Source organism: Oxyura jamaicensis, chromosome 3 (genome assembly GCF_011077185.1).
Source record: "Oxyura jamaicensis isolate SHBP4307 breed ruddy duck chromosome 3, BPBGC_Ojam_1.0, whole genome shotgun sequence".
In the NCBI taxonomy this organism is placed as follows: Eukaryota; Metazoa; Chordata; class Aves; order Anseriformes; family Anatidae; genus Oxyura; species Oxyura jamaicensis.
Genome location: NC_048895.1, coordinates 45,856,369 through 45,870,150, shown reverse-complemented (window position 1 = coordinate 45,870,150; position 13,782 = coordinate 45,856,369). Strand labels below are relative to the sequence as shown.

The 13,782-nt window shown below is 35.4% G+C and overlaps 1 protein-coding gene across 5 annotated transcripts in view; it reads right to left on the bottom strand.

Annotated features, from left to right (window-relative positions):
- PDE10A (phosphodiesterase 10A) overlaps positions 1–13,782 on the bottom strand; it is a 368,478-nt gene that overhangs the window by 14,415 nt on the left and 340,281 nt on the right. For 4 of the 5 annotated variants that reach the window (XM_035320291.1, XM_035320290.1, XM_035320292.1 and 1 more), the window contains 5 exons: positions 11,583–11,733; positions 9,340–9,495; positions 5,821–5,993; positions 4,927–5,038; positions 775–855 (listed from right to left, as the gene is read on the bottom strand). In XM_035320291.1, the coding sequence (XP_035176182.1) occupies positions 775–855; positions 4,927–5,038; positions 5,821–5,993; positions 9,340–9,495; positions 11,583–11,733 (673 nt within the window). The remainder of the gene's footprint in view (positions 1–774; positions 856–4,926; positions 5,039–5,820; positions 5,994–9,339; positions 9,496–11,582; positions 11,734–13,782) is intronic. The other variant, XM_035320289.1, reaches the window with a different exon arrangement.

The window sequence follows — 13,782 nt, the reverse complement described above, 5'->3', positions numbered from 1 at the left end:
CCCAAATTGCACATTAAAAAGTCATGATGTGTTAAATACTTGACCATATGCCAGAAAAGATACATCTGCCTTTTCAAATCTTTGGTGAGTATTCATGACCCTCTGTTTTCAGAAATTTAGTCTTTTTTTTTTTTGATACTTCTTCAAAATTGGACTTGATATAATGATGAGACTGCAATTCCTATGTATTTGTTACCTCCTTTTACAAACACTTACCATACAAGAAAGAACATACTGTATCCAAAAGCTTTTCAAGCTAGTATTTTAACTATTTACAGTTCAGCTACAACTCCATGGAGTTTTTATTAAGGGGAAAGAAGTAAGAGTGATAACAAGCTGGAAATCACTGCATTGGGAATTACAAGAATAAAAAGAGTATTAAGGTATAATCAAAAGACAGACTTCATTTTTCTCATTGAAATTTCATGATGATTTTCATGGCAGAAATATTGTATCATGTCTAAATCACTCCTGAAGCCTTATAATGTTATAGGAAATAGAACTATGTTATACAGTAACATGTATAACATGTATAGGTATATAATTCAGGACAGCAGCAAAAAGTTTATTATCATTTCAGTAATGTCTTTGAAAACAAGTTTTCCACTGTTAATTAAAAAATAAATAAAATACAAAAAAAATGCATACAAAGCATAGAATTCAGCAGCTCACATACCCTAACATCAAATGCAATATATGGTAATATATATGTTTTTCCATACATGTTTTATTAACGCTATAAAACATGTATGATTTTACAGAGAGAGTTCATACTTGACCCTGAGGGACTTCATCTTTCTTGTCTCTGTCCATCATAGGAATAGGTTGAATACCCGTTTTCTTCATTTCATCACCCTGCAGAACAGCAAAGAGAGAGATTAGGATTATTCCATTTTCTATTGCATATGTATCTAAAACTCCAGAATTAAAAGTAATGCAACATACCAGTCTAAGGCAATCTCAGAAAACTGCCTAAGGAGTATTTCATTTTATATATTGACCTAAATGATAATGTAAATAACAGATCCCGAAAGTCATTTTTTTGAGCCAATGTACACATATTGTCCTTGTTTGCCTATCCATAATAAAAGGCAATTGGAAGAAAGAAAGAAACAAACAACAACAACAAATGGCAAAAAATACATCAGATTGACCAGTTCTATTCATAGTCTCACCTTTGAAAACGTTACCCATTTAAAGTACTATAATACAGTGACCAGAAGAGCATAACTCACCCAACCAAGGCAAATCTGAGTAAAGCAGATGAATTTATAATGTACCCTCTTAGTCAACAATCCAATCTCTTTGACCAAAGATGAGGAGCATGTTTTTACAAAGCTGCCTGCCAAACAGCCTTCTTAAGTACACTAATTATTCTACATGCATAAGAGGAATACTGGAAAAAATGCAATATATCCAAAGACCAGATCTATGTAAAGTGCAAGAGAAAACTGTCTCCTTCACAGAGCAGCCAATGCACATTTCTGAACAGTGTACTGGGCCTGAACACGATCACTTCTTACAAATCCATAAGTAACTGGATAACTTCTGTAACAAGTTGAAATTTTCAAATAGACTTATGCTTCAGCTGCATTGTTAAAACATCATAATGCTTAATCTTGAGGTTATAAAGGCAACAATGGCTGTAGCAACGGTTGCTTTTAGCTACCACTAATTTCTGGGCTTCCAAAGTCAATGCAAGGAGGCAATGTAATCAAAGTTAGTGAAGGCATCTCTAGAAGACAAGTTATTACTCTTTTCTCATATGATTTTATCAAGCCAAATTCCAAGCACCAATGCCCAAGTCCCTTCCAAGGGAGGATTTTGGCACCTATACTCAAAGAGAAGTTTGCAATACAAAAAATTGATTCTGGTCTAAGTAGAGCCATTAATGACCACCTTTCTGTCTTATTGCCTTGCAGCTACCTGGACTGTAGAAAAGATGGGATCTTGTGTGAGCTTATGGACTTTTTTCCCCTTGAATATGTGGCCTGAATATCAGGTATTGACTATGGTCCTGCTGCAGTCAACCAACAAGTGATGTAATCAGGAACCCACTTCTGAAGTATTGTCTGTCTGTCCTATCCTCTTGTGAACAGTATTTTTCTCGCCAAGCAGTTAGAATATAGACTCATTAAATCTAGTCTGTTACATATTCTACTGTCAAAACTTGCAAAGAAAGACAGTAAATTGCTGTTTAGCATCTGTAAGCAAATTTATTTTTGTGTGCCTCCAGTATATAACATTTAATTTAGTTTAATTTTTTTAAAGTACTGTTATTAATTGGTCAGGACTGTCTGCAGCTACTATACTCTCAGTGCTAAGACCCTCAACACTAAACCATTTAGCATCATATGATATGGACTTTGTTTAACATAACATCAACTGTCCAGAAAACACTAAAAGTGAGCTTTGAGGAAGCTATCCAGCATCTGGCTGATTATACCAAAACTGAAAAAATCTCAGAATTATGTTCATCATTCTACCTTGAAAGAAAAAGGTATCACAGAATCAAAGAGTTGTTTGGATTGGAAGGAAGCTCTTGGAATCACCCAATCCACCTCACCCACCCACCCCAGCAAGGTCAGCTACAGTGAGTTGACCAGGACTGTCCATTCAGGTTTTGAATATGATGAGACACCACAACCACTCCAGGCCACCAATGCCAGTGTTTAGCTGGAAAACAAGTACTAGAAATACAAAGATTTTGTGTGTGTGTGTGTTCAGTGTGTGCAAACATGTATATGATACACTGCTAGACAAAGTTTGTGATAAAAATTACTGCTTTTATCCTCATTGTATTAAGCATGACCAGAAAGTTGAAGAAACTCTTAACAAAGATGTTCATATCATACTTGGTGGTCAGCTATGGAGGGCTTATAGTAAGTCACTTCAGAAAACACCACAGGAAGTTTAATAACTACCTAGTGTCTCATATCCCACAAAAAGATCACAGTAGACACAAACTTATCTGATCCTATACAATTGATCACCAAATGTATTACTTTGCTCAAATTGTATGACTGTGGTATGGATTCATGCTGAAGCGATAGCAAGGTGAATCTTAGCTGAAAACACTAGCCATACTTGGCTTCATTCAATGAAAAAAGATCAGTGTGGCATACCACAAAATTGCTGCAACATCTTCTGCATTTATTATTTAACAATTACATAAAGAAGAAACATTATAAAAAGACTGATTAATTCATTCCACATATTATGAACTGAAATAGTAATTAGGAACAACATTGTGACCGGTGTATAGAATTTACCTTCTCCCGCCCAGTTATGTAACAATTTCTGGAGTGAAATTCAATCTAATCTTTATATTCATATAGTTTTTCTAGAATTTTCTCTATATTTGTCTTGGTTTCCTGTTTTACAGAAGCATTTAGACCTATGGTTGATTTGTCAGCCATCCTGAATGGATCACAGTGTATCCAATTTCTGTTATATACCTATTAATTTCTTCTTAAAGTGGATTAAGCAAAACAGCAAATAAAGAATACCATTTCTGTTAAAAATGTCTAATCTACATTTGTTCCATGAAGCAGCAATATAATATAAGATGCACCTTTATTAACTCGAATAAAAAAACAACAAAAAGTCTGTGAAGGCTCAGTTACGTACATAATTCCATCTCTAATATTGCTGAGTAAGAAAAGTCAACTTGATCCTTCCTTTTCCACTCAGTTCACAAGAGTTGTGAAAATTTATTTTATTTTTTAAATTATTTTAAAGTCTTGTAAGCAAAACAAGTTGAGCGTGTAATTAGTGAGGTACATCAACATTATGCCTCAAATATATTGCTCATAAGAACACTCACTTTCCAGTGCTGACATTTTAAAAAGTGAATACTGAACTACATCTCTGAGCTTAAAAACTTTACGTTTTAAACATCTTATCGTAGACTGATCTCTTCATAACTAAAAGAACTAGAAAATTTAAATAATAATAATGCCATGCCATGCGCATTTTGAATTTCTTAATAAACATGCAACATGCAAAACAGAAATCTCCACGCTATATGCATGCTACATCAAATCTGTGGGTCTGCTTTCCATTTTACACCTATATAAAACAGAAATAAGCCCACTGAATTATTTAGACTTTCACATGGCACATAACAGAAAAGGACACTTTATGATACACATGTGCAATAACAGTCTTGAAAATATAGCATATCTTCTAAAACCACACAAACTATATGCAACATGCTCAGAATTTATTCCTTATATCCCTAAAGTAGTCTCTTTTTCACTTTAATAATCAAATGATTAAATCATTTCATCCCGAGCATAAGAAATGTTAGAGATTGTATTTTAATTTCTGGATATGATTACTGCTCAATGTCATGTCAATTCTCAGTACATCTTATTTGTGGAGTAATATTCACTATATTAAAAATCAGCTCTCTCTCTTTGAGACCCGGTTGTTGAGCTGGGTCACAAAGATGCAAATGCTGGGATCAGAAAAAATGAAAAGATTGTTGTATTTGCTTTAGCATTTCCTGGATTTATACTGCAGCTTTATAAGTGTGTGTTTTAAGGCAGTTGGCCCAGAAGCTGTTTTCATATTTTGGATTTCTAGAATACAAATAGATCCTTCACAGCATTACTCTTAGTGACTCAAAGAAGAAACAGATTTTCTTGTAAGTTCTGTTAGGACATAATTTCTAAATTCATCTTTAACAGAGAAAAATTGATGCCTGAAAATTAGGAAGCTAACTTAGCTCTTTAAATAGTTTCCAAGAAAACAATAAAACACATGCCGGCTGCAAAGAACAATCTTTAAAATGAATATGTTATGAAAATATGTAGCTGTTGATTTTTATTATTATTATTATTATTAATTATTATTATTATTATTTTCCTACCCAGATATTTTCTTTTATAAAAGAAAGTGAGAAAACAAAAATGCACATACCTCAGCCCAGAACTCTGCATATATATCATTGGCTGTCAATCTGGTAACTGGCCACAGCTTTGTTACAGAACACAAATCACAAGCAGTCATCATCAGACCAATCACTCTATCTCTAGAATAAAATAACATGAAATTGTAAGTTTGGTAAATACCTAATTACCATATCCCAACGTTTTTATATGCCCTTCCTCAGTTCAATCAGCAATAAAGTAAAAATACTACAAATTTTCTCCCACCTTGCTTGTTTCTTCCCCACTTGTTTATGATTTACGGGTAAGGCATCACACATTTTTTTTTTATATAACCTGTATTACTTCATTGTTTGCAACCAGAGTTCTTCTGCAGAATTATAGGAATGTATACAAGAATGCCTCTTGAAACACTCCTGTGCCTCTACTTCATTATTTTTTTTTTTTGAGAATACAGTACAAGTCTATAAATAGAAAGATGGAATATCCTGTTGCTGCATTTCTTTCCATTATTTAAAGAGAAATGAACACATACTCCAAAAAGAAGAAAAACTAGCTCTATCTCAAAGATCTTAATTTACAAGTAAGCTCTTATTTCTTCCTTTACCTTTTCTCAAAGGTAGAGAGATTTTCTCTTTCTACTTAACTGCCTATGCATTAAGTTCCTGGTGCAGATAATCTGTCAGTGAACTGTGCAGCAGATGAAATCCAAAGCCCGTGACATGCAAATATAAATATATATATATATTTGATTACATATTTTACACAAAGTTGGGTGTTTGAAATCTCATATGTAAGACAATTACTGCCTACAGAGAATTTTTATTTTTTTTCTCTTACAATTCCTGATTGTTTTCTATGAAAAGAAAGGTTTTTCTTTCTAAGACTAATGCTCTAGTAAACTAAATCTGGTTTGCTGCTTTACCTGTGTGCTTGGTTCTTAAGGTTTAATGCTCCCGCTTGATGCAGCTCTTCAAGCTGTTTTCTATTTCCAAAATACAGGGCAAGGTCTGTAGCAATGATGGCTTTGCGGATGATCTCAAGGACTTGCTCATATTCACTGGAGCTCAGATTGGAGAAGACATTGTGCCCTTCCAGCTATGAAAAAGTAAAAAACCAATAAAAAGCACAAGCTCTAATTCTGAGATGATTTCAGTCATTACTTCACCAGACAGGTTACAACAGTTCTACAGCCCAATGACAATTTTTGTTGCAAATTCAGATGCTGACAGCCTGAAGTTCCCAATTTTATCTTTGGTTTTTAAATGCTGTCATGAAACCTATGACTAAACCACTGATTTGCTTTGGGGACTGCTCCTTCTGAAGCCTGAAGGTATTAACAGAGAAAAATGATTGCTTTTCCTGCTATGATTTATAAGCACTACATGTACTGCACTTTCAGACACTATTAGCTTGGGAACTTGTGATTTAATCCTGATCCAGAGTATTGCATTGCCAAGCTGGTAAACTCAATGTCTGCTTCACTCTGAAGAACAATTTTTGATATTGCATAATAAGTAATACAGAAGAAGAAATATCCAATTTAAAATCCTAAAAGATTTTAGTATGGCGGTGTTGCCAATGACATATGCCTACAATTGCTTCATTTATTGATACAATTTTCTCTTTAGAAATAAAGTTAATTTCAGTATGCTAATGTATAAAAACTTTAGGGAAAAAAAAAAAAATGCTTTGTTCAACCATAAATTGACCGACCAATAAACTAAAGACAATGCCTCCCACTATGGAGGCCCTGGTAACATGTCACTTTCATCCCCTTCCAGTTTCCACTATGTATGATTCCACTTTTAACTAACAATATCCATGCACTGTGATCACTCGTAAAGCTGTAACACATTTCAAGTCAACACTGTTTGCTCTCTCTAAGCTTTTGAAAGCAACTTGTCAAAACTCTTCCTACTGTTGAAAGGAAACAGAAAAATAAGAACGAATGAACCAGCCATGTCAAAGTGTGGACATTCAAAAATAGAAAATATTATTAAAATACAACAAATTCAGATGTGTTTTGACATTTAATTGGCATTTGGGCTGAAGCTCATCAAAAGTTTCCCTGGCTTTTGTCAAGCATTTACATAATTTTTTCAAAATAATTCCTCTATGGTACAAATAGGCTTGGTTTCTCTCACCATCCAGAACATAAATGTCATTTCCAACATTTTTACTTGGAGAAGTAGATTTTATTGTGAATAATGAATAGAAAATACAATCTGTCTGTCTCAATGCTCCTTTGACAGCCTCCTAAGCTCTGTGTAGTACATGATGTTAAAAAAGAAGCTGGGAACATTTTAACCCATCATCAACACTTTGGAACCAGGAAATTACTGTTATTTATTTTCATGATTTGGGGTTTGGGGAACTCTGTACTCCCCAACCTTGCTGCATAACATGCCATTCACCCTACTACTTAAATTATGCTAGATTTGAAGGTGTCACTTCTAGGCTTTAGAAGTTGCAATAAGAGGAAGACCACTGTGACAAGTCCTGCTCATTCTACTACGAAAAACAAACAAAAAACAAACAACAAAAAAACAAAAACAAACAAACATACAAAAAAGATTCTGTAAGATTCCATTAAGTACCAACAGAAGCTGCTGGCTCTGAGCATGTCACAAAGATTTCTGAGAACTACGTACAAAGTACAGCTCCTAAGATTTTATTCTTTCTCCACTGAGCTAGAGCTAGTGAATAGAATCTTCTGTAAGTATGGCATACAACAGAATTACAAGTAGACAATCAAAGCACCTATAAAGTTTCAAACAGTGAAAAGTCCTACAGGTTATTAACATAAAATTAAAACTCATTCTGATAAATCATGAAGGGTTGGATTGTGTTTTTTTTTTTTTCTTTTTTTTCTTTTTTCCATAACAGTCCTGGAAGTATACAGAAAGATTTTTTGATTCAATTGAAAAAACAGCAAGTCCAAAAGGCTGTTCTCATCTGCCTTTGCTGCTAAATATCACCTATTGGCACCTGCATAGTCAGTGAATCCACTCTGTAGCACTGTCCACTTATCTGCCTTTCCTCACTTACACTTGGCTGTGACAGCCAAGGCCAACAGGTAGCAGGGAAGCAAAAGTGTTCCCCACCTTATTAGCAAATGGAACTTTCATCAATCACATGATTTCTGCAGGAAAAGTGCATAATGGTTATTAAAGAATGACCAAAGTCTGCTTCACATAGCCATAGAGTGACAGAGAACCATTACTGACTGAGGAACTTGCTCACTGTGCACAAACTCACATGAAGAATGAATACTAAAAATCTAATGCCATACCACCACTGAAGGATTCAATTACACCCTCCCACATGGAGGAATATTCAGAGATAAAGCTTCTGTTCTCTGATGAAATGTGTATGATATCTAAAACCATAATATCACAAGATGTGCTTCTGAATACAATACAGAATATGTATGTTTCCTAAAAGGTGATTAGGTATTTAAGAAAATAAATATCTTCCCCCTGAAAGACCAGAAAGAAAGAAAAGTTAACAATGAATTAGTGGCACAGTAGTATGGCAAGGCTATGCATCAGGCGTGTGAACAGTAAATTAAAAACAGCGAGCACAAGTATGTCACGAACTGTCAGCTGTTTCACTGGTCTCAGTCTTCTAATTGAAGATGAAAAAAATTTTCACTGATGAGAAAATATCTGTGTGTCAGCAACACACTTTGATTTCCCAAAATGTATTTGCATGCTTTCCTCTACTTTTCTGGTAATTAAACATACAGACAATTTACCTTGTAGTAGGAACTATCACAGAATATTACCTTACTCATTTTATTCCAATTGCTGAAGAACAAAAACACATGTGATAACATAATAAAACAAGCTGAAACTTTTCATGCGTGCAAAATTAACATTTGCTCCCATGTAAAGAATTGATGCATACTTCATGCCACATATTTAATGTTCGTGGAATTTATTACAGCAGGTTTTCAAGTTTCTCGTACAGACTTTTGACTGTTCTTTAGTTTTTGTTAAAAAAAAAAATCAGGACAGTTGAAGACTTTGTTGAAGCACATTTTACTGAAAATATGTAGCTAAATGAGAAACTGATTTTTCATTTTCAAAGTTCTTGTTCCATGGGGTTGTAGAGGAAATCCTTATTGATCCAGAAACTGACAACTCAAAGGAAGACCGTAAGTATAGACCTTCAAATGCACTTTATTTCTATAACATCAAGATTTTGGGAAAGCTATGTTTTGTGCTATTATTGAATGCTTGGGTTGCTAATACTGAATGCTTGGGAGCTATGTTTGCTGTAATAAACCAAGGCAAATACTTCTTCCACACTTCTAGATGAGCAATACAGTCCAGAAATAAAAATAAGCATGCTTCAGAAAATCTACTGGCTAATGATGTGACTCCTATTTCCAACACCAGACTCTAGTGCACAGAAGATAAAATTACAATAATCCTACCTGCAGGATGGACACAGTCTGTGAGAAGTGGTGCTGTTCCATCGTTGATGTGGAATAGAGAGCAGCTAGAGGATGATCAAATTTCTGAAGATAGCTGTTGCTGTAACCTCTGTGATCCAGGTCATGACATAGGCATGCAACTAAAAGACCTTTTCGCTATTAAAAAGCAAGAGAGACAGAGAGATAGAGAGATAAACAAGAAAAGATGTATTTCCTGCCCCTAGATGTCACTCTCTTCCCAAAATACTGTAAGTGTTGCACTAGAATTACACTGTCTTCAAAAAGTACACAGAATCCTTTCTGCTATGTATCAGATCTAGCAGACATAAGCTTTTCTGTCTTGCCCCATAAGTTTAATTCTCCTGTTGCGTCCTTTACAACCTGCATTTTTTCCAGTCTTACAGCTTTCATCAGTCTGTCTCCTTGTCCCAGATAGTTCTTTGTCTAGCTCATCCCAGTCTACACTTCTCAGGAAGTCATTCTTATCTGTTCTTTAGAATTACATTGCCTAATTCCAGTGCTTTTCACCATGAACCCATCTTCCCTGCTTGGATCCCAACTCTTTGACAACTCCTACCTGTTGGATCTGTTTGTCTCTAGATCACAGTCCCTTTTACAATGTTTCATACTGCTCTCCCCATCTCTAAATCTAGATTCAAGGCACCATCCCTCACTTGAGACCAGCCCATCCTAGTTTCCCAAATTTTCCTTTAGTAGCTTCCTGTATTCTTGCTGTATACTTCTCCAGTCTCAAGAGAGGAGGCTGGCTGGAGCTTGGCAGTCTCTTGGCTAAGAGACTGTTTCCATGTCTCTTAACAGCTGCCTCTTTTGTTCCCCCAATCCCTCTCACTCAATTCTCAAGAATCACAGAATCATTTAGGCTGGAAATGATCCCTCAAGATCATCAAGTCTAACCATCAACCTAACACTAACAAGTCCACCACTAATTCGTGTCCCTAAGCGCCATGTCCATATGGCTCTTCTGTACTTCCAAGGATGGGAACTCTAACACTACCCAGGGCAGCCTGTTCCAATGCTTAACCACCCCCTTCCATGAAAGATGGGGTTTACTACTTGGTCAGCACTGAAAGTTATGAAACCTTTAAATATTCCCAGAGGGTGCAAATCCACATATTTTTGTTGTTAAAGAAACATTGATTTTTTTCAAACTTGGATAACTTTGCCAGCTTCCAGCACTTGCCTGGTAAATGCCACTTTCCTATTTCAGTGCCAATTTTCAAGTCCCTGATTTAAAGCAGAATACACTAGACATTTTCATATGAAAGACAATCAAATTTTATTTTACTCTTATACACTGCACAAGAACCTGGTTTCTCCTAGCATGCTTATCAAAAAGAATCAAACAATTATGGCTGAAATTTCCCAAATGAATCAGCCAGATGAAGCCAGGAAACTTGGAAAATTACAACTCAAATGGCTAGTATTTGGCAATGTTATTAGCAACTGAAAACAGGTTCTCCTAGTTGGAAGTTTCAGGTAGCATTAATAAGACAGCTCTACCAGCGTGCCTACAGTAATTCAGAAGAAAAACGTGGCAGCTCTTCACAGTGTGTGTTATACAGAATTTAACCATTCTAAGCATTCCATTTTATTACCAAAGCTTCCACAGTGATCTACTCAAAGTATATTTTTTTCTGAGTTTTTTAAGTCCTTGCAGTTGTCTTAAAAATACATACACACATTCTAAGGAAAAATGTTGTATAATAAAAGTTATATTTTAAGTTATACAACATATTTGAACAACCATTTTCCTTCCGTCTTTTCTACTGCTCTGCTTTACTCGCGTTTGTCAACCTGCTCTGCAACAACAAGCCTTTCTCCATTGTCCTCCTACTCAGAATCTCCCAGATCTCACAGGGTCCGAGATTCAGGGTGTTTCCTTCCCCTCAGTACAGATCTGACAGTTAATTGAGTAATTAAAACAAAGACTGTGGTTGTGAGTGGGCAGGAAGAACCTTAAAATGTGGACACAGACTTGTAGCAAATCTGCTAACACTTCTTCAGTGTTATGAAAAAATATGAAGGAAACAATGGAGTTAAGAGTCTGAAGAATGCTCCTTTCTCAAACTCCCTACTCATACCCATTCCAGTACAGGGACCATGAGATCCTTTATATATACTCTGCCTAAGCTGACAGGGAAACCCCAGCATAAAGAATGTACTCATAAGATGGTTGATACCTCTAACGAAGTCTAGTAATTGATACAAATCATCTCACCTACCTCCAGGTCAGTGAAAAGCCCCTGGTTGTTCTGAAGTATGGCATACATGCAATGCGCCACTGTAACTGCATGCTTCCAGTTGTGGTAGGGCACACGGCGATAGTTCTTCTTTACAGACATAGTAAATCGGCATAGCTTTTCGAGTTCAAAGCTGGAAAATAATGAGTTTGGTGAGAAATAAAAAAGGAAAAAAATAACCAACAGAGGAGTGAGTATGACTCATTGCTTATGAGAGTCATTCAAGTTTTGGCAAGGACAAAGGAGTGTGAATACTTGACAATATTCATAGTTTAATTTGTAAATTTCGGGAATGTAAACCAAACTATCCAGCTCACACAGCACAATTACATAACCTTATCTGCTTTCAAAAGCTTAAAGTGCTGTTTCTTTAAATTGTTATCTATTCAACCTTTAAGAGAGTGAAAACCTGTATTTAATTGACAATTTGAAACATAATTTTATCAGAACATAAAACTGGGGGGGGGGGGGGTATGCAAAAAACATTTTAAAAAAAAAACTGTTTGAACTGAAATCTCAGTTAAATACCAAATGCAAAAATTGTTGTTTTATTAAAAAAAATTGAGATATTCTAAAAAGAGACATAAAGAAATATATATATATATATATATATATATATATATATATATATAACTTTTTCAAGATGTATAGCTTTTTATTTTTTTTTCTCCATTTTGGCCAAATGTCCAGAAATTCACATTTCAGTGTTTCTGCATTTTTCATCAAAATAATTCATTGTTAAGTAATTGCTTTTACAGGATTTTTTTTTTATGTTCTTGATATTATACGCAAGCAAAGCGAACCTATTTTCAAAAGTATTTTCACTAAGGTAGTGTTAAAAAGTAGTTAGAAAGTAATTGTTATGTTTGGCTTATGTGTTCATTAAGAATACTTCTGAGACACTTTGTATCCTCCAGTATTAGAGCTCTGCACAACCTTTGAAATGAAAGAAATCTTTTTGTTTGCAGATGGGAAATTCAGGCATGGATTGGGTATCAGGTAAAATTTTCTAAAGTAATTAGAAAGCTGCCAGGGTGAAAAAGGGTTACTATGCCCAGAAGTGAACAGAAGCTAGCAGAGTCACAAATCACTAGCTTTCTCCCTCATGAAAAGATCAGTTTTCCTTTATTCTTTGTTGTTGTTGTTGTTGTTGTTGTGTTTTGTTTTGTTTTGTTTTTTTCCTGTTAACGTGGTTTGACTTTTTCCATGTTTTTATCATTTCTTGCATGGCTCACGGAAGCTTTAATGGAAGCAGTAATGTCCTAGCTGCAAGTACTTGTTTTGGAGGGTTGAGAAGATCTGTACTTTCAGAAATTTAATACAAGTCTGTCAGTCCTCCTTTTCAAATATTTTTCTCACTTTTATTCCTTTAACTTTGTATGTGGGACTTGAGACGTTTGAAAAATGTAAAGTGGATATCAATCCTTTCCCATTAATTCTTACACCTTGGCAGAGAGAAGGAGAAAAAAAAAAAAAAAAAAAAAAAAGTAGAAAATTTGAACCCAAATCCTGAAGCCACAGCCATCTTTCAGGAATGGAAACAACCTAATTACACTGAGAAGTAGAGAACTGCATTTACAATAATCATCCAATTTGCAATATGGAAGAGGAGAAGAGAAAGACCCTCAGATTTGACTATATTCAGGCTTTGAGGGCATGGAGATTCATCTAGTTATTAAGATGAAGCAGACACCTACAAACGTTTCCCAAACGTTTTTTTCTCCATTTTGCCCAGAGATGCTTCTCCTTTCCATTACTCATCTGTGGATTTTTCCACAATTCAGGGCAGTTCCTTTCTCTCAGCAATGGAAGCAGTCAAGACACTGCTGATCTTGGTAATGGATGCTGAGAGAAAGGACAATAAATGAAATGACATTTCATTCCCAAATCACTCATTTCTATACTTAATGCACAATGATCATAGAATCAAAGAATGGTTTGGGTTGGAAGCAACCTTAGAGATCACCTAATTCCAACTCGCCTGCCATGGGCAGGGACACCTCCCACCAAACCAGGCTGCTCAAAGCCCCATCCAACCTGACCTTGAACACTTCCAGGGATGGGACATCCACAGCTTCTCTAAGCAACCTGTTCCAGTGTCTCAACACCCTCTGGTGAAGAGTTTCTTCCTAATATCTAAATCTTCCCCTCTTTTAGTTTAAAACCATTCCCTCTTGTCCCA